This window comes from Paroedura picta, chromosome 1, assembly GCF_049243985.1.
Source record: "Paroedura picta isolate Pp20150507F chromosome 1, Ppicta_v3.0, whole genome shotgun sequence".
NCBI classification, from domain to species: domain Eukaryota; kingdom Metazoa; phylum Chordata; class Lepidosauria; order Squamata; family Gekkonidae; genus Paroedura; species Paroedura picta.
Window position 1 is genome coordinate 45,414,582 of NC_135369.1, and position 22,585 is coordinate 45,437,166.

The 22,585-nt window shown below is 46.4% G+C and overlaps 1 protein-coding gene across 2 annotated transcripts in view; it reads left to right on the top strand.

Annotated features, from left to right (window-relative positions):
- SRF (serum response factor) overlaps positions 1–22,585 on the top strand; it is an 82,707-nt gene that overhangs the window by 35,256 nt on the left and 24,866 nt on the right. Inside the window, exons 3-4 of one of the 2 annotated variants that reach the window (XM_077336788.1) lie at positions 11,190–11,297; positions 21,112–21,373. In XM_077336788.1, the coding sequence (XP_077192903.1) occupies positions 11,190–11,297; positions 21,112–21,373 (370 nt within the window). The remainder of the gene's footprint in view (positions 1–11,189; positions 11,298–21,111; positions 21,374–22,585) is intronic. The other variant, XM_077336798.1, reaches the window with a different exon arrangement.

Sequence of the window (22,585 nt, forward strand, 5' to 3'; positions counted from 1 at the left end):
AGATATAAGATTTTCTTATGCAGAACATTCTATTGTGTAGTCATCATGTTATTTGAAATCTTTTTTTCTTTAATATGCATGCATATTCAGACAGCCATAAATGGCTGCCACACAGTGAACAAAACAAATCCAGCTGCAAGTATCTTTTCCCCTATGGCTTTTGTGCACTTTCCTATACAAAAATGCTTCACGTGTAGACAGATTAGAACTCTAGAAGGTGCACATATGACTGATGTTTTAGCAAACATTGAAGAAGAAAATAACCAACAGGATGCTGGAACTCCCAAATTTACCTTCCAGAGTTTGTTTTTTGCAACCAGTGGTAGCCCTATCAAAATTTTAGCCAGCGATAGTTCACTTTGGATGATGTTGCAATTGAAACATTCTGTTTTTCTTCTCTTTTTTTTTGCAGAATTATCCTCTTTTATGTATGTTGTGAGATCAATAGTTCAGTGCTTAGTCTGATAATAAGAATCTGAAGAGTGGTGCTCTTAACTCAGGAACAGGATGGTTAATGTCAAGTAGATGACATTATGGACTTGATCTGACTCCTGGGGGTCTGCTAGATCTGTAGTTGTCTTGGTGAGCAGAAGGTGAGGTAAGGACTGTGTGTGGCAATTCTGAGAGAACAGAAAGTGCACAATGCTATCTTGGTCACAGAGGTCAGCTTCCTGAGAATCTCATTTGTAAAAGCAGGTTTCTTACCTCTGTGTCTGCAAAGATCTTCCTGAACATGTGTGGACAATGTATCCTGGAATACCAGAAGTTTAGGAAGATGACTAGTGTGGGGTTTTTTTTTTTTGCATTGTTGATGATTATTATGTCCTTCCTCGGTCTGTAGCTAACAAAATCACATTATTCAAATAAGTTATATGCAGAACTGCTCAGTTGGCATGACTTCATGCTGTCACAGAATCCAGCTTTTTAAAATGCAGTATTGAGATAAGGTGTGTTAATCCTTTTTTTAGCACACAGTTGCCACCTTGCTAATATGTCTAAAGTTGTGTAACTGTCCTAAAATCCGATTCTAATATTGTGTTACTCCTTAGAGAGATCAGTGCACAGCCTACCAGCTGTTCCTGGCATCTCTTTCTTTAGGTTTCCATTCTTCTTGACATCATCACCCCTGTTTTTAATTTTGGTAAGCCCTTAGTTGGTTTTTGAATATTGTTTTTCCATAGGGTTAGATTATTATTATTATTAAGTTAACACAGTACAAACTAGATAATGGAGGTGATTACAGTACTGGGGGTGGTTTGAAGGAGACAAGAAAGTAGAAAAGCAAAATATATAATAAAGAATTGGGAAAGTGTATATTTCCAACTCATTTGTTACAAGGGCTGGATCTGACATAAAATGTAGGACCTGGAGTACCGTGTGCAGTTCTGGAGGTCTCACTTCAAAAAGGACATGGACAAAATTGAGAGGGTTCAGAGGAGAGCGATGGGAATGATTTGGGGCCTGGAGACCACAGGTACGGGGCAGTCTAGGCCACATATATATTATTTAAATCCTGCCAAGAAGGATTGATCCTATTGAAGGACTTCATTAGCAAACATTAAGTTGAAAAACAACCACTGATGAAAACTCACTTGAAAACGGTTATAATCTGGAGGCCGTTTTGATTGTTCAATTAAAAGATGAGATTAGACACGTTTAGTTGCATTCATTGTGAAATTGTTTATTGTGGCCTAGGATAGGTTCTTTTTTCTCTTGTAGGACTGTATATTGGACAAGTTTTGTTTAGGAAGGGTAAAAGTTATGTAGCTTGTTGATTCCCCCATTGAGGGCCCCTTTGATAGCAGCCCCAGTGGCCTGATGACGTTCCTATGATTCATTTTCGGGTTCATGATAGTGAATTTAAACTGCCAAAATATTTCTTGTGAATTTGCAGTCTTGTCATGTGTTGCTTGTTCTTGCATTTTGGGAATGAGGTAATAAAAATTTATATGTCCATGTTTTCCACTCCATTCTTGGGCTTTATATATATATTCATCTTGCTGTCTCCCCCAAATAAGCTCCTTTCCTTCCCTCTGCTTGGGAAAAGGTCCTTTATGTTCTTGAACAGTTTCTCTTTCCTGCTATACCATCTGGGAGGAATTTGTGCTGATGGCTGGGTGTAGTGAAAAGCTTGCTGTGCTTGTGTTGAGGCCTTGCAGGCTGTGCATCCTTCACATGTAGTTGTCTTGTGGAATGCAGAGCTGGGCTACAACCATGAGACCTGGGGAGGTTTGTACCCCATTTTTTACTACCCGAAGGAGTCTCAGAGTGGCTTACAATCGCCTACCCTTTCTGTCTGCATAACAGACATCTTGTGAGGTCAGTGGGGCTGAGAGAGCTCCAAGAGAACTGTGACTGGCCCAAGGTCACCCAGCTGGCTCCATTTAAAGGGGTGGGGAATCAAACCCAGTTCTCTGGATTAGAGGTTGCTGCTCTTAACCACTACACCAAGCTGACTCTCCATGTGCAACTGTAGAAAAGATGTTTACATTCCAAGGCTTGGATATGGTTTCTGTGTACCAGGAGTGGGTCAAGGGGAGTCCCCACAAGTATACAAACTTTGTAACATTCTTTTAAATGTTACATTTGATAAATAGGTCAAAAATGGGGAGGCTCCAGCAAAAGGTACTTTTCTACAACGTCTTTAGTTTTTGGATTCGGATGCACTTTTTGCCAAACAGAAAATATACATTTAAAAAAATAAACATTTGGCATTGTAAGACCTTGGAAGTTATGAAATGTTAAAGAATCATGGTTTGGTTCCTCTGTCTTTCCCACTCTGCTATTCAACTTTTGCGTTTCTGCAGCAATTGTTACCATCCCTTTTATGGTATCCAGGCATTCCCTTGTTTTCCAATAATGTGACCTAGCTCCTTCAAGTACAGTCCCTTCAACCCTGGTCTAACTTTCTGGGGATATATATTGCCCCTGAGTCAGGCAGACTTAAAGGTAAAGGTAAAGGTATCCCCTGTGCAAGCACCGAGTCATGTCTGACCCTTGGGGTGACGCCCTCCAGCATTTTCATGGCAGACTCAATCTGGGGTGGTTTGCCAGTGCCTTCCCCAGTCATTACCGTTTACCCCCCAGCAAGCTGGGTGCTCATTTTACTGACCTCGGAAGGATGGAAGGCTGAGTCAACCTTCAGCCGGCTGCTGGGATTGAACTCCCAGCTTCATGGGCAGAGCTTTCAGGCTGCATGTCTGCTGCCTTACCACTCTGCGCCACAAGAGGCTCTCAGGCAGACTTACCATTCACTAAAAACCAAGTGGAAGGCCTTTTGGGCTGTTCATTGTTGAATCCTTTGAGTCTCAGGAGGCGGAGTGTGTGAACATGACTCTTCAGATCCCCTCACTTTCCCCACAACTTGCTGGCTTTCTGTGGCCTTAAGCAAACAGCACTTGATTATTCTGCCAAGATCATTGTAGAGGACGTGGCTTTCTGTACTCGCAAACGGTTTCAGAATTGCAGTATACGTTGTTTTTTGCTTTTTGCTTCCTGCGGGGCAGAGTACATTTCTTTGAAATGAATTTTAGCAATACAGAGTATACAAAGATTCTGTTTCTGATGCATTGAATCCTAAACCGGATGGATGCTTCTAGCTGTTCACTCTCTCTCCCTTGCAGAAATCAATGAAATGCTACTCCCGAATGAATAACAGAGGGAAGAATTCAAATGGGAGAAGCTGGTTAACCAGTGGCGAGCTGAGGGGACTGATAGCGGGCTGCTGAAATTCTTGAGGCTGTCTACCACTTAGGATTTTTTTAACTGATTAGTTGAGAGGATTTGCATATACCTAAAAGCTTGGTATGCTGAAGTGTGGAAACATATAATTTAAGTTAAAGGTAGCCTTCATTGTTATAGGGTGAAGCCATCTTTAATGTTGACTGTAACTCTAACCCAGAGTATCCCCACAAATAAAAACACTTGTACCCTGACCTTGGCCCCACCTATCAAAATACATTTTGGCATTTTATCAACATTAAAAAGAATAATCTGCTAGTTTATAAACTAGCCTTAATAAAGTCATTTGGGTATGTCCAAGAACTCTTTGTTCAATTTATGGTGGCTCAAGGCACTTGGAAACAGGAAGAACAGCCTTGTTTCTGTAAAGCAAGGAAATTGGGGGTGGGGGGTGGTGCTGGTTTATATCCTACAGTCTCCACAGAACACTGATTTTCCGGACTCCCTCTCCTCTCCTGTAACTCCTTCAGCCTTCCTGGGGGAAAAAAAGAAGAGTTGTTTTTTATACCCTGCATTTCACTACCCAAAGGAGTCTCAAAACAGTTTATAATTGCCTTTCCTTCCTCTCCCCACAACAGACACCCTGTGAGGTAGGTGGGGCTGAGACAGCTCTGACAGAACTGCTTGTTGTGAACAGCTCTAACAGGACTGTGAGTAGCCCAGGATCATCCAACTGTGGATGTGGAGGAGGAGTGGAGAATCTGATCCGGATCTCCAAATTAGAGGTCACTACGTCAAGCTGTCAGGACAAGGAAAGGATTGCAATGGGGGGGGGAATGCAATGAGGAGAGGAAAGTGCTAAAATCACCCTCCTTACTCCTCACTGCAGCTTCCCAACCCATGTGGTGCTTCCTGTGTGTGAGTCCTGCAACTCCAGGAATGATCTTTCTGGGGATCAGAAGGGGCTGTAGCAATGGCACCAAGGAAAATTCTGTGCACCTTCTATGCACACATGCAAGCTATTACTCTTTTAAAAGATGCAACTGCAGTCCTCTCCGGGGCTTAGAATCATAGAATCATAGAGTTGGGAGGGACCTCATGGGTCATCTTGTCCAACCCACTTTATGGGGAGAACATAGCTAAAGCATAGTAAGGACTTCAATGTGTCATCTTATACTGTTGAAAATGTTCCATGCCCTAGCTCAAGGCTAGGCATGTCCCCTAATGGCCAGGCGAGTACTGTTCCATCAAAACCTTTATGTTTCTGCTGATTTGCTTCCCTGGCAGGTCAGAAGATTTGTGTGCCAAGAGGGCTTTTAATGGATGTGGCTTATGGATAGTTGATTGGGACAGGGAACAAAAGTCTGGGTTTTGCACCCTTGTGCCGCAGGGTGAAATGTACTTCATGGCCTATACAATTCCAGACATGAATCCAGGGTGAGCTATTACTGATCCAAGCACACTTCAGCCTCAGAGCTGGGACTTTGCATCTAAAAGATAACAGCCTTCTGTCCATGTGTGGAAAGAGTGCTGAGGCTATGAGGCTGCTGATTCATAGGGGAGGCCAGGGCCAAGCCCCTCAAACGGTTCCTTTAGGGCTTTTTGCGTGCCTGATTGAGACGGTGTCACCGGATCTCAATGGAGGACTTTTTGCCTGTGGAGTGGTCCCCCTCCCCCAGGCGTGCAAAACTGCTGGCTGGCCTTATCTCTTCATGTGCCACTCATTCCCTGACAAATGGAACAGCTGCAAAGGCTCTCTTGAGGCTAGCGGCTGGAATGTCCCATGGCAGGTGTGTAGGGACCATTCCCTCAAGGCTCTGGGTGCTGCCTGGTGCTGGCCTGTCCCCTCTCTCTTTTTCGGCTCAGCCATTTCCCTTGCTGTCTCCTAGATCCCGTTCTCTGCAGAACCTTTACTGACTGTGCATGGCCTTATGCCGAAGAGTTGTTTTCATTGACGTGGTGAAGTTGCCAAACTAGAGTGCCTGACTGCCTGTTGCAGCTTGGGAAGGAGATGGAATAGGGTGTTATGGCTGTCGATGGGTAGGCATGCCATTTCACATTGGGGCATTACAGTAAAACTTGGCAGCTTAGCTGATGTCTCAGAGTTGCTTGGACACATGGCTTCTGGGTTAATCCAATGACAATGACACCCCCTAGAGCAGTGTTGCAAGGGAGCCAATTTAAACATTGTAGTCCCCATGTGGAGGCTGCTAAACATTTGGTGGTGCATATGGTGTGGGTGAGCACAGACAGTAGAAGGCGCATTTGTGCTGCATGGCAAGGTGTAGGGGGACTTTCAAAAGTTAAGGCTATCGTATGCAGTGCCATGTCAGTTACACCAGTGGGCAGATTCCAGGTTTTTTGTCCCAGAACTAGCATTTGAGGCCAGTTTGTGTATTAGTTGTACCATGCGGTAGCTTGTGGGGATACAATAACTTACTTGCACTCGGGGGTGGGAAATCAAGTTACAGCTGACTTATGGTGACCCCATGGAGTCTTCAAGGCAAGAAACAAATAGAAGTGGCTTGCCATTGCCTGCCTGGACTTCCTTGGTGGTCTCCCATACAAGTGCACACCGGGGTCCAACCCTGTTTAGCTTCTGTGATGTGGCCAGATCAGGTTAACCTGGGCCATCCGAGTCAAGGCAACTGGCATGGACCTTCCAGCCATTCTCCATTGTCTCAGAGGACTGACCATTTCCACACACCCTTTCCCAATAGTCCTTGGGAAACTCGTAGAGGGACACACACATACGTGTGTGTGTATATATATATGTGTATGTATATATATATATATATATATATATATATATATATATATATATATATATATATATATATATATATCTCCTTACACACATACATATATGTCTTATGTGCTCTTGGTTAATTGATATGTCTTTTTGAAGCTTGGTTCCCCCATGCAACTTTTGGGCTGAATGTAATGGACTTATTGACATGTGCTATGCACTATAGCCTCAAACGCACCAAGTTTCCCACATGATCTGCTGCTGTTCGTTCCCAGAATTAGTTTCTGCATTCACAGGCTCTACATGTCTTGGCTTCTCCTTCCTTCTTTTTTTGAGTGGGTCTGTGGTGGAGGGGGGAAATGTATCTCTTAGCGAAATACAACGGCAACATTGAGCTGTCTTACCAAGTGTGAACCCCATTCAGTAGTTGCAGGGCTCTTGGGTGGTCTGGTTTTTCTTCCTGTGCTCATCGTTTTCACTCCTCTTTCCCATTTTTTTATTGCACTTTTATCCTTCTGTCTACCTTCCCAGTCTTCTCTCCCCTAAAACCTTTCTTTTTTTTTGGGGGGGGGGGGTTGGGGTTTTGCACAAGAACAGCTTTGTCTTTGCATAAATTAGCAAGAATTTTTTTAAGGCCCTTCAAGCAGAAACATGTGCACAATCTCGCTGGTTACAGTCCATGTATTGTGGTGTGTGTAACTGTGTGTGGACACAAGCAAATCTATTCATTCTGGAACAATTCTAAATGAAGAAGGGAAAAAAGGTTACCATGTGAATAGACCCTGAAACAAAACATACAAGCTAGAAGCAAGGCGTACTTAAAGGAGATGAATTCCAGAGGAGTAGCTGTGTCAGTCTCTTGCAGCAAAAGCAGACGCTTAAGCCAGGTCTCTGGAGAGATGGGATATACATTCTCTAAATTAATGAATGTGCCACACTAAATATTCAAAGTGTTACAAAAGAGGATAATGGAACTGTGCTATTAAAACGGGCTTCATGGATCTTCCTTGCTGTGTGGTACAGAATGTGGTGGGGAAAAACATCTGACACTATGGAGAGTTTTACTCCTGTTCAGAGCGGCAGAGATGAGCAGTTCGCACAAAACTCCTCCATAAATCTTTGCAAAGCTGTGCATCCTCTGCTTACAAGAAGGACCAAAGCATTTGCCGCTGGCAAATGGATTTGTGGACGTCTTTCCTATAATATATGAGGTCAGTCAGGGTCAGGCGGACCTAACTCCAGACCAGATCTTTCTGAAGTTACTGGAGCCTGCTGGAAGGAGTCCCGCACGCTGTCATTCCTCCCAAGTAGGGCCCCCTCCCCGAGCAGTTATACATTTAAAACATGAGAGCAGCATTTAAAATAAGGTATATAGAATTCAGTGAAAGCATATGGACATTCTGTATACAAGAACAACACAACCACAGGAGGAGAAATTACTGCTACCTTGGTCAGGCTTCTGGCCTTTATACCATACACCAGGGGTAGTCAAACTGCGGCCCTCCAGATGTCCATGGACTACAATTCCCAGGAGCCCCCTGCCAGCGAATGCTGGCAGGGGGCTCCTGGGAATTGTAGTCCATGGACATCTGGAGGGCCGCAGTTTGACTACCCCTGCCATACACCATGGGTAGTTAAACTGCGGCCCTCCAGATGTCCATGGACTACAGTTCCCACGAGCCCCTGCCAGCAAATGCTAGCAGGGGCTCATGGGAATTGTAGTCCATGGACGTTTGGAGGGCTGCAATTTGAGTATCACTGCCATACCCTGCTACTCCAAAGGCTTCATACTGTTGGTCAGCCGCAGAGACTGATGTTGCATACTCCTGTCTCTCTCAGGGCCTGAAGAGGCTGCTGAGCACAGACAGTCTCCTTAGGCGAAGCCTGAGCCTTGCGCCACACAGTTCTGGGTTCAGGTGTTGTGAGTCCGCAACTGTGGCTACACGTTTTCTTCTCTGCAGTTGCGTGGCCAATGGGGATGGGTACAAGAAGCTTCGACTCTGAACCGGCTCCTTGATGTGAGACATGTACTTACCCTGTTCCTTATGGTGAGGAAAAGCAGTTGCTGTCTTCGTGTATTGTCTTATGCTCCGTGGGTTCTTGGTCACTGCACAGTGTGGTACCATGGATGCTTACTTTCTCTCTCCTTGTGGGGGGAATTTGGAAGTGATGGGCAGTCCTCTGAAGAGACAGATTGTGTCAGTTTCATGTGTGCAGGTGGTCCAGCCATGAACGTAGTCTGTAGAAGAGTACCACCCCAGAAAAGCCATTAAAACTGAGTCTGTGATGGCATACCGCACAAGCCATAGAAACAAATCTGTAAAAATCAAAGTAGTCAGGAATGTTCCCTAAGCCACCTTATATGCATTTGTTAACTAGATAAATCCTTGAAAGAAGGAAGTCCCATCCCCCCCTCTCCATAATTTGGTAAGCTTGTATGCCTGATCATTTGGAGGTGATTCTTGTTTGTCATAGGTAAATAGCTGTTCACAGACTTGCATTGTACAGCATTTGAGAACGGAAGATCTTTCTGCCCCTCCAGTAGGGTTGGCAGGGACCCATGGATCAGCCCTGGTTAGTACTTGGATGGGAGGCCACTGAGGCAGACCCAAGTGGCTATGTGAAGTTGGTACTCCTGGTTGTCTCCTGTTTTTGAAACCCTGTGCCATAAGTCGGCTGCAGTTTGAGGGCACCTCCCACCCCCTACCACTGTTAGGGTCCCTGATTTCCCTTAACCACAATGACTGGAACGTCTGTGTATACAAAAAAAAAAATAGCCTGTCCTTGCCCTTTCTTTGGGACAGGCAGTTGTTGAGTCCGTTCATCCTCCCATTCTAATGAGTAGTGTGTTGGTGGTGGGTAGCACACTCTGCCTTCTCTAAGAGAAAGGAGTCTGCAGCTGAGATAATGGAAAGTTAATTTTCCCAGCTATGCGCCATTATCACATGCTCATCCTAATTCCATCTACACAGTTCTCAGTGCCAGGGCTGGAGAGGAATCAGGGGCAGGCGTCTGCTGCCCAGCCCTCCCCTTCTTCCCCTCCCCTAATGGAGCTGGGAAGGGTGTTCTGGATTGGTTGTCTCTGTCCAAAATGGGCTGCCTTTCCTTTTTTAGATGTTAGTGGAGCTGTGAATTCCTTGTTTCTGGCAGACTGTCAGGTCAGGAGCCTGGAGAAGCACATGGGAGGGCCAGCCTTTCCAGTCTGCATGGGGGTGGTCAGAGCTCTGACAACATCAGCATGTTAACCCTTTCCAGGCTAGAAGGTGCTGAGCAGCTTGGTGAAGCAGGGGACCAAGTTGCTGGGCAACTCGTGTAGTTAAGTGTCTTTTAGCTGGGTATAAGGCCTATTGTGCTTTAGGAAAGCAAAAATCCTTCCCAGCATTCTGATTTGATGAAGAAGCCAAACCAGGATGAGTTTTATGGACAGGAGGAAGTTTGATTTCATTACTTTCTTATATGGTTGGTGTTGACTCCTGAGGAGGAATATAGGTAGCTGCTCTTGGGGGACATGGTTGAAATGAAGACAAAGTCTTTCAATCATGCCAGTGTGGTTGTAGTGTTTAGAGAATTAAGCTAGGATCCTGGAGGGTCAGATTCAAGTCCCCAGTTTGCCATGAAGATGACTTTGGGACAATCATTTTCTTGCCTTATCCTACTTTGCAAGGCTGATGGGCGTTTTGCTACTGTACAGTGATAGAGGCTATGCCTGATATCGTAGCCATGGACTCAATTATGTTCAGAAGTTGTAGTGCCCAATGAGGAGCATCCATTATTGCATGCTGTATATGTTGTATCTGAATCTACTCCCTAGCTATCTTAAGCTACTAGAAAGAGCCTCCATCTCACTTTCATGTTTTGAAAAAACATAAAATCCTAATGCTCTGGCATGCCTCTTCTGTACTTTGCATGTGTCTGGAAGTTGATCTTTGCATCATCTGGAACCAGTGGGGTGTAGTGTTTAAGAGTGGCAAGTTTTAGTCTGGAGAATGAGATTTGATTCTCCACTCCTCCACTTGAAACCTGCTTTTATCTGCCAAACAAACTGGTTTGGTTTGTGACGTAGTATGACCCCCCCCCCATGTTCTAGAGCAGTGGTCCCCAACCTTTTTATTACCAGGGAGCGGTCAATGCTTGACAATTTTACTGAGGCCCGGGGAGGGGAGGGGGTAGTCTTTTGCCGAGGGATGTTGCTACCGCCTGAGCCCCTGCTCCACTTGCTTTCCTGCCGGCGCCCTGGACTTCCCGCTGTCTGATGGGGGGCGCTGCCAGCAGCAGCTGTGCAGTGCCACACCGAGAGGGAGCCCCAGCCATGGTGGCCACCGGACAGCACCAAAAGTGAGCCAGCGGCAGACTGGCAGGGCAGCCCTGAGGCATCAGCCGGGGAGGAGGACAAGCAGGAGCCGCGGCCCGGTACCGACTGATCCATGGACCGGTCCCGGTCCCCGGACCGGGGGTTGGCGACCACTGTTCTAGAGTCCAAATTTGCTAAGGATCTCTGGCTGGTTCTCCTCTACTTGTCCACCAAGTCTGGTGGTGATTGGATTTACGGGGTCCAAGTTGTCCCCTCCCCCCAAAAAGGTGCCCTCAGGAAACTGTTTTCTGGAGAATGTATCTGTTCACAAAGGGCTTGGAGGTTCGTGGAAAGTTCGTGCTAGTTGAGCTGCCACAAACTTCACCTCATGAACCACAAACCAGCCAAATTTTGTCGCAAACTATATTTTGTTATCCAGTTCATGCCAACCCTGCTTTTATTCTCCAGTGTGGCACCTGGCCCAGCTTCCAGGAAAATGAACAAAACCATTGCCCAGCAAGGCTTGTGCTGCCAGTTGGCTCCCACCTTCAAATGGCTCCCACTCCTGGAAGAAGGGTAAGCTGTGAACCTCCCTGAGCTGCTGTATCTCATGCTGTGGAGAGAGCAGGAAGGCAGATAAGGAAGCCCTTCCCCTCCATCCAGATGCACTTGGGGTGGCTAATGTTCAACTCTAGTGGGAAGAGACAGCCATCTATTGCTGCCTGGAAGTAGTCTTGTCATTAAGAAGGTTTATTTATCTGCTTATAGCCTACCTTTCCTTTTGGTTTAAGATGGTTATAGTAGTATATTTAATATTTCTAGCTGTGTTGCACAATATTGTATGCATGTGTTTGGGATACACATTATTGTATGCACGTGTTTGGGATGTCGTTTACTTGGATTTTAGTAAAGCTTTTGATAAGGTTCCCCATGATGTTCTGATGGATAAATTGAAGGACTGCAATCTGGATTTTCAGATAGTTAGGTGGATAGGGAATTGGTTAGAGAACCGCACTCAAAGAGTTGTTGTCAATGGTGTTTCATCAGACTGGAGGGAGGTGAGTAGTGGGGTACCTCAGTGCTCGGTGCTCGATCCGGTACTTTTTAACATATTTATTAATGATCTAGATGAGGGGGTGGAAGGGCTGCTCATCAAGTTTGCAGATGGCACCAAATTGGGAGGACTGTCAAATACTCCGGAAGATAGAGACAGAGTTCAATGAGATCTGAACACAATGGAAAAAGGGCAACAAGAACAAGATGCAATTTAATAAAGATAAGTGTAAAGTTCTGCATCTGGGTCAGAAAAATGAAAAGCATACCTACTGGATGGGGGATACACTTCTAGGTAACACTGTGTGTGAACGAGACGTTGGGGTACTTGTGGATTGTAAACTAAACATGAGCAGGCAGTGTGATGCAGCGGTAAAAAAGTCAAATGCCATTTTGGGCTGTATCAACAGAGCCATCACATCAAAATCACAAGATGTCATAGTCCCATTGTATACGGCACTGGTCAGACCACACCTGGAGTACTGTGTGCAGTTCTCACTTCAAGAAGGACGTAGATAAAATTGAAAGGGTACAGAGGGGAGCGACGAAGATGATCTGGGGCCAAGGGACCAAGCCCTATGAAGATAGGTTGAGGGACTTGGGAATGTTCAGCCTGGAGAAAAGGAGGTTGAGAGGGGACATGATAGCCCTCTTTAAGTATTTGAAAGGTTGTCACTTGGAGGAGGGCAGGATGCTGTTTCTGCTGGCTGCAGAGGAGAGGACACACAGTAATGGGTTTAAACTTCAAGTACAACGATATAGGCTAGATATCAGGAAAAAGTTTTTCACAGTCAGAGTAGTTCAGCAGTGGAATAGGCTGCCTAAGGAGGTGGTGAGCTCCCCCTCACTGGCAGTCTTCAAGCAAAGGTTGGATACACACTTTTCTTGGATGCTTTAGGATGCTTAGGGCTAATCCTGCGTTGAGCAGGGGGTTGGACTAGATGGCCTGTATGGCCCCTTCCAACTCTATGATTCTATGATTCTATGATACTGCAGAGGGTGTACAATACTGATGTGATTCCTTTGGTTGATGGTAAATATACATGTGGTTCTCCACAAGCCATGGAGTAAGTACCACTGTATTAAACTGTGTCTCTGTATGGTTGCTGATTCCTGCTCCCTGTAGGAAGAAACAACAGTAGATCCCACATGTTCTTCCTTCTGCCCAAAGATGATAGTGGAGGTGTATTCTGATAGTATTCTGCAACCCTGGGGAATATTCTCCCTCACTTTTGGCACTGGTGGATTTGCATGGCTGGCCAGACCATCACAGAGATGTTGACAATGCATTTCTGATTTTCACTCTGCATTTTTGGCACAGTGTGTATTCCGAACATGTTCTAATTTTGGCAGCAGCCATTTCTAATAGCAGGTGCTTTGCAAGCAGAGAAGATGATCCAGTTTTTCTCTCTTGAAGAAATTATCTCTCTCTCCCAATGGAAAGTTTTCCTTTTTAAAAAAAAAAACTTCAGTTATTCCTAATTGTTCATTTTTATTTTCCTGACCAGGTAGAGAGTTTTCCTTTTTTTTAGGGGGTCTTGGAACTCCATGGGTGGGTGGATGGGTTGGTGGTATAGTGGGTAACAGCATTAGACTAGTATCTGGGAGACCCAGAATCTGCACTCGTGCCATGGAAACCTGCTCTCAGCCTAACCTACCTCACAGTTGTTGTGAGGAGGATACAGGGAAGGAGAGGGGAATGATGTCAGCTGCTTTGGGTCCCTGTTAGGTGAGAATGGCATGGTATATATAATTAAATAAATACATAGGAAAAAGAGAGGTACTGGGACTATAGAGCTGTGCAGCATTGGAGCTCACAGAAGAGCTTGCTGTGGTAGTTAGACAAAATTTATTTATTTATTTTATTTATTTATTATTATATTTATATACCACCCTCCCCGACGGCTCAGGGCGGTTTACAGAAAACAGGAGATATAATTAACATATGGTAACAGGTAACAGTAATGACAATATAACAATAATAACTTAACAAGAAGAGCCTCTTGTGGCACAGAGTGGTAAGGCAGCAGACATGCAGTCTGAAAGCTCTGCCCATGAGGCTGGAAGTTCAATCCCAGCAGTCAGCTCAAGGTTGACTCAGCCTTCCATCCTTCCGAGGTCGGTAAAATGAGTACCTGGCTTGCTGGGGGGTAAATGGTAATGACTGAGTAAGGCACTGGCAAACCTCCCCGTATTGAGTCTGCCATGAAAACGCTAGAGGGCGTCACCCCAAGGGCCAGACATGACCTGGTGCTTGCACAGGGGATACCTTTACCTTTAACTTAACAAGATCATAAACAATCTTTAAACCTCCCCCCCCCGCTCCAGAGGAGCGGGAGGAATAAAGGAGTAAGGGCAAGTGGGGAGGAGTTAGGGCGGGCCCTGTCCGGGATAAAAACTCGGAGGGCCGAATCAGGAGCCGCGAAGCGAAGCGGCTCCTGATTGGGCCCTCCGAGTGTCACTCGAGGGCCAAGCAGCCAATGGGGAGCCGCGCAAAGCGCGGCTCCCCATTGGCTGGTTGGCCCAGCCTTGCCTGGGCCGGCCGGGGAGATGCCGCTCAGAGGAAGAAGCCTTCCCCAGCGGTAAGTCCTCTGGCCGGCTTCCCCTCATCCAGGGAACCTTCTGCCGGGCCCTGGGGCAGGCTCGCCTACCCTTGGGCCCGCCAGAAGGCCACAAAGCCCACTCCCGAAGTCCTGAGCCTTCTGCCAGGCCCTGGAGCAGCCGAGCCTGCTCCTAGGCCTGGCAGTAGGCCGCGGAGCCCACCGCCCCCGTCCCGAGCCTTCTGCAAGGCCCTGGAGCAGCCGGGCCTGCTCCTAGGCCTGGCAGTAGGCCGCGGAGCCCACCGCCCCCGTCCCGAGCCTTCTGCCAGGCCCTGGAGCAGTCGAGACTGCTCCTAGGCCTGGCAGTAGGCCGCGGAGCCCACCGCCCCCGTCCCGAGCCTTCTGCAAGGCCCTGGAGCAGCCGAGACTGCCCCTGGGCCCAGCAGAAGCTCCCAAGCCCACCTACCTTACTCTGTTCCTCCCTTCCTCCCAGCATTCCCTTTCTCCTTCCCTTCCTCCCAGCATTCCCTTTGTTTTTCCCTTTCTCCCTTCCTCCCTCTCTTCCATCTGCCTCTTTCTGGCTACCTGTTTCTCTCCCTCTTCTTCTGTCTCTATCTTCCTCCCTTTCTTTCTGTCTTTCTGTCTCTCTCCTTTTCCTCCTTCCTTCGCCCCATTCCTCCACCCACCCATCATGCTAGGGCCCGCTGTATTTTGCCCACAGTGGGCTTAATATCTAGTAACATTATAAAATAGCAATTGCGAGAGCCTCAGCTTAACTCTTACTGGGACCCAGTGGGTTAAACCGATTAGTGTTGGTCGTAGTGGGAGAGCTTGGGGGCCAACTGGAAGCGGTGGTTTGGGTTGACCTCAACCAAATGCCGGGCGGAGGAGCTCCTTTTTGCAGGCCCTGTGGAATTGTTTAGGTTCTGTCAGGGCCCTGATCTCCTCTGGGAGCTCGTTCCACCAGGTAGGGGCCAGAATGCAGAAAGCTCTGGCCCTTGTTGAGGTCAAGCGGGCTTCCTTGGGGCCAGGGATCACTAGGAGGTTGGATGTAGTAGAGCGCAAGGCTCTATGAGGAGTGTAGGTGGAGAGGCGATCCCTCAGGTATACTGGGCCCAGACTGCGTATGGCCTTAAAGGTGATAACCAACACCTTAAGCCTGATCCGGAATTCAAGCGGGAGCTTTCGCAGCTGCTGGAGGATAGGCTGGATGTGGGACCTCCAAGGTGTTGCTGTGAGGACCCTGGCAGCCGCGTTCTGGACCAGTTGCAGTTTCCAGGTCAAGGATAAGGGCAGGCCAGCGTAGAGTGAGTTACAGAAGTCTAGCCTAGAGGTGACCGTCGCGTGGATCACTGGATTTGTGATTTGTGGATTTGTGTTTTCCAGTGATCCTTCTTTAGGGGGCAGGGGAAGGATCCTGCCTACTGTCATGCTGAGCTGCAGAGGTACTGGAATTACCTCTGAAGCTAAGTGCAATTGTATTGACAGATGTTCTTCCTTCCTCCTGTGTTCCAAGCAATCATGTCCCTTTCATACTTTGGAGGGAGAGATGCTCACTTTGGTAATAATCTAAAATAAATTTGTGGGTTCCCTTTTAATATTACCCTAGAAGGCTGGAAGTCGGCTGTAGTGATTGTGTTTTTGTGGAAGGGAATGTTGGTTGCTCCCAATGTTTTCTATTCATGGAAATGGTGTACATATTGGTGGCGTGCATTTATTTATTTTAAGTGGGTAGCTTTCAGTTCAGGTCTACTGGAACCATTTTTTTGTGGGGAGATTTCCAAAAAATCTCAGATCGCAATATTTGGATCTTGGATTTTTTGGAATTCACAATTTTTTTTGGGGGGGGGGGCAGTTAACCCATGAAGAAAAATACCAAATAAAACAAAAGCCAGCACAAGGCTGAGCCATCAGGGAACAATCTGCTCCCTGTAGGCAGAGCTGTTCCTGGCTGGCCTTGCTTCTCCTTCAGTCTGGTTTAAACTGGGCTGCAGAAGAAGCCAGCATAAAGCCTGGCCTTGAGGAGCAATCTGCAAACAGATCATGGGGTTGGCTTGCTCTGCAGCCTGGCTTAAACCAGCCAAGCCAACAGGAACAGTTTACTCCCCATCAGGACAGTTGATCCTCAGGCTGTCTTCTGGAGTTTCTTTAAACTTTTAAGAAACTGTAGTAGAAGCCCAACAAAAGCTGAGAGGCGGGAGCAATCTGTTCCTGTTGGTCCACTGTTTTTGGATCTATCCCATAATTCCCAAATATATCTGGGATTTTTTCAGTATTTATTTTGGGTTTCCTCAAAAAAAAATCCAGATACATTTGGGATGCTAAAATCTATCAAAAAATACTGGTAAGGTATCTTTGAGGTAGATTTTCAGCTTGGGTAAATCCAAATGCACCGTCTTAGTGCATATTTAGGTTGTTTACTTCTTTAGGTACAAAGTTACCCCCATAGATAATTCTCAGTGATGCCATTTTCACTGTGGGGTGCCGCAAGGCATGATTCTCTCGCCAATCTTGTTTAACAGTTTTATGTGCCCTTTTGCCCAGCTGGCCTGGGGGATTGGGCTTGGGTGTCATCAATATGAGATAATACCCAGCTCTCTCTCCTGATGGACAGCTACTTGAACACCCCCCCCCCTCCAGACAGCTTTGCCAAATGTCTGGAAGCACTGATGGAGTGACTCAAGCAGAGTTGCCTGAAATTCAACCCATCAAAGACAGAGATCCTGTGGCTAGAGGAAAGGGAAAAGTGAGGAAGCATGCCTACCCTACCTGGATGGGTTCTACTATCCATTGTTCCCTCAGCCAGGTGTGATCGTCTATGCCTCCTTATCTATGAAGGCACAGGTCTCAAGAGTAGCATCGCTGGCATTTTCCCACCTTTGACAAGCCAAACTACTAACACTCTACTTGACCCAGGAACATCCAACCACAGTCATCCTTTCGATGGTCACCTCTAGTTTGGACTTCTGTAACTCGATCTATGTGGGCCTACCCTTATCCTTGCTCTGGAAACCGTGACTGGTCCAGAACGTGGCGGCCAGGGTTCTCACAAGAACACCTAGAGAACACATATTTGACCATCCAGCAGCTGCACTGGCATCCAGTTGAATTCCAGATAAAGTTTGGTACTGGTATAGATATCACTTATAAAGCCATTTGCAGTCTGGTACTGTGTATCTGAGAGACTGCCTTTCTGTCTATACTCCCCAAAGAGCGCTGCATTCTGCTAATACCAACTAGTTGGTTGTCCCTGGCACTAAGGAAATATGTCTGGCCTCAGCCAGGGCCAGGACATTTTCTGTCCTGGCCCCCACCTGTTGAAATGAGCTTCTAGTCCTTTCAGAGCTGGCAAAGTTCCACAAGTCCTGCCAGACAGAGCTCTTCCGCCAGGCTTCTGGCTGGGGCCAGTGATACACTAAGAGCCTAATGCTGGGAGCGACTGAGGGCAAAAGAATAAGGGGACACAGAATGAGGTGGCTGGATGGAGTCACTAAAGCAGTCGGTGAAAGCTTAAATAGACTCCGGGGAATGGTAGAGGACAGAAAGGCCTGGAGGATCATTGTCCAGGGGTTGCGATGGGTCAGATATGACTTTGCAACTGAGAACAACAAGTGATACATTAATACCTAACACCTGACAATGGGGATTTATCTTCTGCTTCTTTTAAGTGTGGTGGTAGTAGTGGTGATGATAGTAGTGAAATCTCTGATAATAATCTTCTGAGAACTGAATATACTCTTCAAAGCTTTTCTCCATATGCAATACAGCAGTTTTGGTTGCTGTAATTTCTTTCTATACATGGGATTGATATGGATGAGTTATAATAATTCGTGTTTTTTTACATGGGTCATCTCATGATGTATTCATTTTTAAGCAAAATCTTCAGTTTACTGAAGCCCTGCTCACATATTACAGTGAATGTACATATACTCTGTATGTATTGCATTACCTATTTGTAAGAAATAGCTAATGTGCCTTCACTTTACAAAAGATGGATAAATGTGGCATTTCAATTACATGTTTGGCTGAACGTGAGTTGAAAATAACATGAAAATTGTTCAGTACACACATATAAAGAAAAATAAAATGTATGCTGTACGTGGATTAGGCCAGCAATGCAATTTGTGAGGAAGGTTTAATTCTGATCACAATGAATCAACTATTTTTGCACACTTTGGCAGCTATAAACAATCCCTCTTCACACAGCAGACGCATGATTTAGAGCACACTGCTGTGCTGCAGGTTTTATGTTCCATGCTTTTCAAAATGGGGCCTGTTTCTTCAGGTCTGGTGTGGAGTAGGGCTGACCTTTCTAACCCCATCATGGCCAGGGTACAGTAGGGTGGGGTGGGGAGTGATTCACCACTCAGTGTCTTGTTGGAATTTCTGCTGACTCTTGCTACACTTTCCTGGGGTGGGCTGTTAAATAACGTCTTGCTCAAAGCCTGATGTCAAAAAAGAAAAGGAAAAAAGGCTGACTAGTTCAAATCAATAAATGAAATCCAGCCAATTCTTTAGCCCATTGCTTCTTGGCCCTTGTTGCCTGGTCACAGTGCTGCAGTGAAAGCAGCAGCTATGAAGGGCAGAATAAGAATTCCTTTTTGAAACGGTACTTAATGTTTCAGCAGCCCAAGATCTAGCTTCTCAAACTATCCTGCTCCCCACCCCGGTTTCTTGACCCTCATTTCTCAGATGCCCAAAAGTTCCTTGCACATTCACTTCTGTCATTCTGACTGCATGCCTCTCTTTCTGTTGCTAAACATTATGGGATGATTTATCCCACTTACTCCTTTCTTCATCTCTCTATCCTGTCCCCATTATTTCCTCAGGTCCTTTGAGCACACCTCTTACTTAGTCCTTCTGCCTTTAGCTATGTTTGTTTCTTAACTAACCTCTCAAGCACTTTACCTACCCCATAGCACCCACTCCCCATTTAGATGCTAAATAATTCTTCAGAGCTTCCTCTTATCTTTGTCATGCCTCCTTTTCCTAAGCTGTTTCTCAGATTGTTTCCAACTCTGCACACCCTTTTTGGCCAACTTAGGATTCCAACCTTCTGGGAGTTTTTCCAGTTCTCTGCCTGACCCATTAGTCTGCTCTTGCCCCAGAATATGTGTGAGGTTTTACTCCAACTTTGTTGGAAGAAGTTGGTATAGTAGACTGCTAATACTCTGTCATATATGGTTTCTCGGTAGGTAGAATGTGAGTGTCCCATGCCGTTAGTTTGTGCCACTGGTTGGGCTGCCGGAAAGCAGAACGCACTTATTACTAGTACCACTAGTATAAATGGCATTTTGTAGTGAAACCTAGAAAAAAAATACAGGCACCTGTTCCAGATTTCGCCAGAGGAATTGGATTGGGGGTGTTAGGAAGGTAAGTGTATCAGGCAAAGAATATGTACAAATGCAATCCATGCACTTGAGCTTCATTTCAGTAGTTGGTGATTAAAAGGTTGAGCTGAAATCTTCATGTATGAAATGGACCTTAAAGAAAGGTTGGAGGTGCCAGCATTTGCAGGCCTGGAAGGATCCCTGGTATGATTTTTCCAGATTCGTCCGTCAGGCAGACTTAAGGCCAAAAGGTGGGGGTCGTTACAGCAATATATGAACCGTAACAGGGAGAGTCTGAATTTTGAAAGTGTTTGGCCTTGGCTTGTAACATGGGGTTGTAATATGGGGCTATTTTCTGAACTAAGTGGGGGAGTTTGTTGACTCCTTCCCACAGTTTGTGAATTTCACTAGTATCACTACATGGAACTTGGGGACAAAGGAACAGGTGTGCTGTCATTGTTTTCTGTGAGTGAGCCAGTTTGGGATACCCCATTAGGACTATGCTTTGTTGGGATGAGATCCACTGTAGTGGTTAGTGATGGACTAGGTTGTGAAAAACTCATCAAGTCCCATTGTTTTGTGCCACGAAACTCACTGGGGTGACCTTTGATCAGACACACACGTCACAGGTTGTGAGACAAAATGGAGAAGAGAACCCTGTCTGCTGCTCTGAGCACGTTGGGAGAAGGGTGGGATAAAAATGCACTAGAGGCCACAGTACCAATAACCTACCAAAAGACCACGAATAGCTTCTCTGAGTGCTGTTCCTGGGATCCTCAAGGATGTGCAGGTGTTTGGGGTTATACAGCAGGTTACATTGCTGCTTCAATTTGATTAAAATTTTTAATTTCCTTGTGGCTCCAATCAAACTGGCAGGTTTGCACACACACACACACACACACACACACACATGCTCCTCCACTTCTGTGTCAGCAGGCCAACTGATTAGAGTAGCAGGCATTTTAAAGTAGGATGCAAAAAGACACTTTGGACCAGTGTCTTCCTCAATTTCAGAATCTCCTGATCCCGAGGAGCTTATCCCAGGCCAGTGTTTGTATATAACTGCTTTCCTCAGTTTGTACAATGTATTGCTGTAGAGAACCTCTGATTTGCTCCCTCATCTGCCTGTTATCTTCTCTGCTCAAGACATTTGTCATTTCTCCAGCTGTTGAGTGCCGAATCTTACTGCCATTTGGGTCTGGGTGTCTGGCATCATGAAACTTGGCCTCCACTGGCCGAGCCCTTTGCTTTTTCCTCTTCACAGGTTGGCTGTGCCTATAATTATACTGTGCTGGTCTGAAATGCTGATAAGAATGTGTATTTCTACCTTTGGCTCAGAAACCCACTGAACTCTCCTGCTTCTGTCTCAATAGCTGAACGCTGTAGGATGATCACAACGCGGTTTTGTCTGGATGGAGGCGTAGGATATGTTTGGATTGGTTTTTCTAACTCCATCTTCTTTTGCAGGACACATTGAAGCCTGCATTCACAGTCACCAACCTGCCAGGGACGACGTCAACCATCCAGACGGCACCTACCACCTCCACCTCCATGCAGGTCAGCAGCGGTCCCTCGTTCCCCATCACCAACTACCTAGCACCAGTGTCTGCCAGCGTCAGCCCCAACGCGGTCACCAGTGCCAACGGGACAGTGCTGAAAACCACTGGAACCAGCGCAGTCACTTCTGGAGGGCTAATGCAGATACCCACCGGCTTTACGCTCATGTCAGGTCAGTTTCTCTCTTGCCAGCTAAGGCATTTCCAGATACTCTCTGTGGATTCTTCCAATGCCATGGCCATGCCTCGACCCTCACTGCTTGCAAGGGCCTTGAATTGGAATGCTTGAAGCGACATTCTCTTGAATGTGATTGGTTCAGAGCTGAGCAGGGCTGAGGATAGGATTGGCTGTAAGGATCAGCGAGTGGAGTGCATGAATCCCTGGAGTGCATGAAGTTCCATGGAAGCTGGAATGTTGCTGTCCCTGTGGCCAGTCCCATGGCTCCTGTTGGAGAGAGGAAAGCAGGATCTTGATGTGTCCCCAAACCTCCGTTTGTGAGAACTGTAGGGTTCAGAGCTCGAACATGAAGCTAAGTCCCCTTCCTTTCAATAAGGGCCTGTGAGAGGAAACATGGCCTGAGCTAGAGGCTTGAAAGAGGCTCCTCTGAAGCCTTTTTTCTCCCTCCTTGCCAGCAGCTGCTCCACTCCCTCCTGGGACTATTCCTCTCACTCAGTTGCAGCCACGCTCACTGACTTTCTCCAGCCAGCACGGCCAGGTGGTGGTTGCAGGCATACCTGGAACATTGCAGCAGGTGCTGCAGACAGTCTTCTGATTTCCAGCTCCATCCGGAGGGCAGATTGTGTCTCTGACAGGTCAGCGCTCTCTCCGCTTGCTCAGAGGAGGCTGATGGGGCTGCTCATTTTGGCTGATGCCTGTTAGCCTGCACAGGGATGAGCGGCCTGAGATTCTTCATTGGGGGTGGGGGGCGGTGGGGTGGAATAGCCAGTGGGGCAAAGTTTGCCAGTGGAGGTGGGGATCTATCTTCCGTTAGTCATTGAATTCAGGGAGGGAGGAAAGGAGAAGGTTGACTTTTGGAATCAGCTTGCTGTTAAAACACTGATCTATTTTAAGAAGGCCCCCTTGTGGCTATTTTCCATAGCTTGAAATGACTTAGTGCTAACAGGGAAAGGACTCCAAATGGGATTAGCTGGGCATCTGAAGCCACAGTGTTCTTTGTGTGCAAGCCATTGATCAAAGCAGTTTCAGCTTGTAACAAAACACTTTTCTGGAGCATTAAATTTCAGCCCGTATGACAGAAACATTTTTGTTCTTTTCTGTTGCTCTAGTAGTGTAACAGGGAAGAGACTGAACTACAAAATGAGAATTCCAAGCTTGAATCTCTAGGTGCCTTTAGGTCACATTTACATAGTATTTCCCTCCCCTA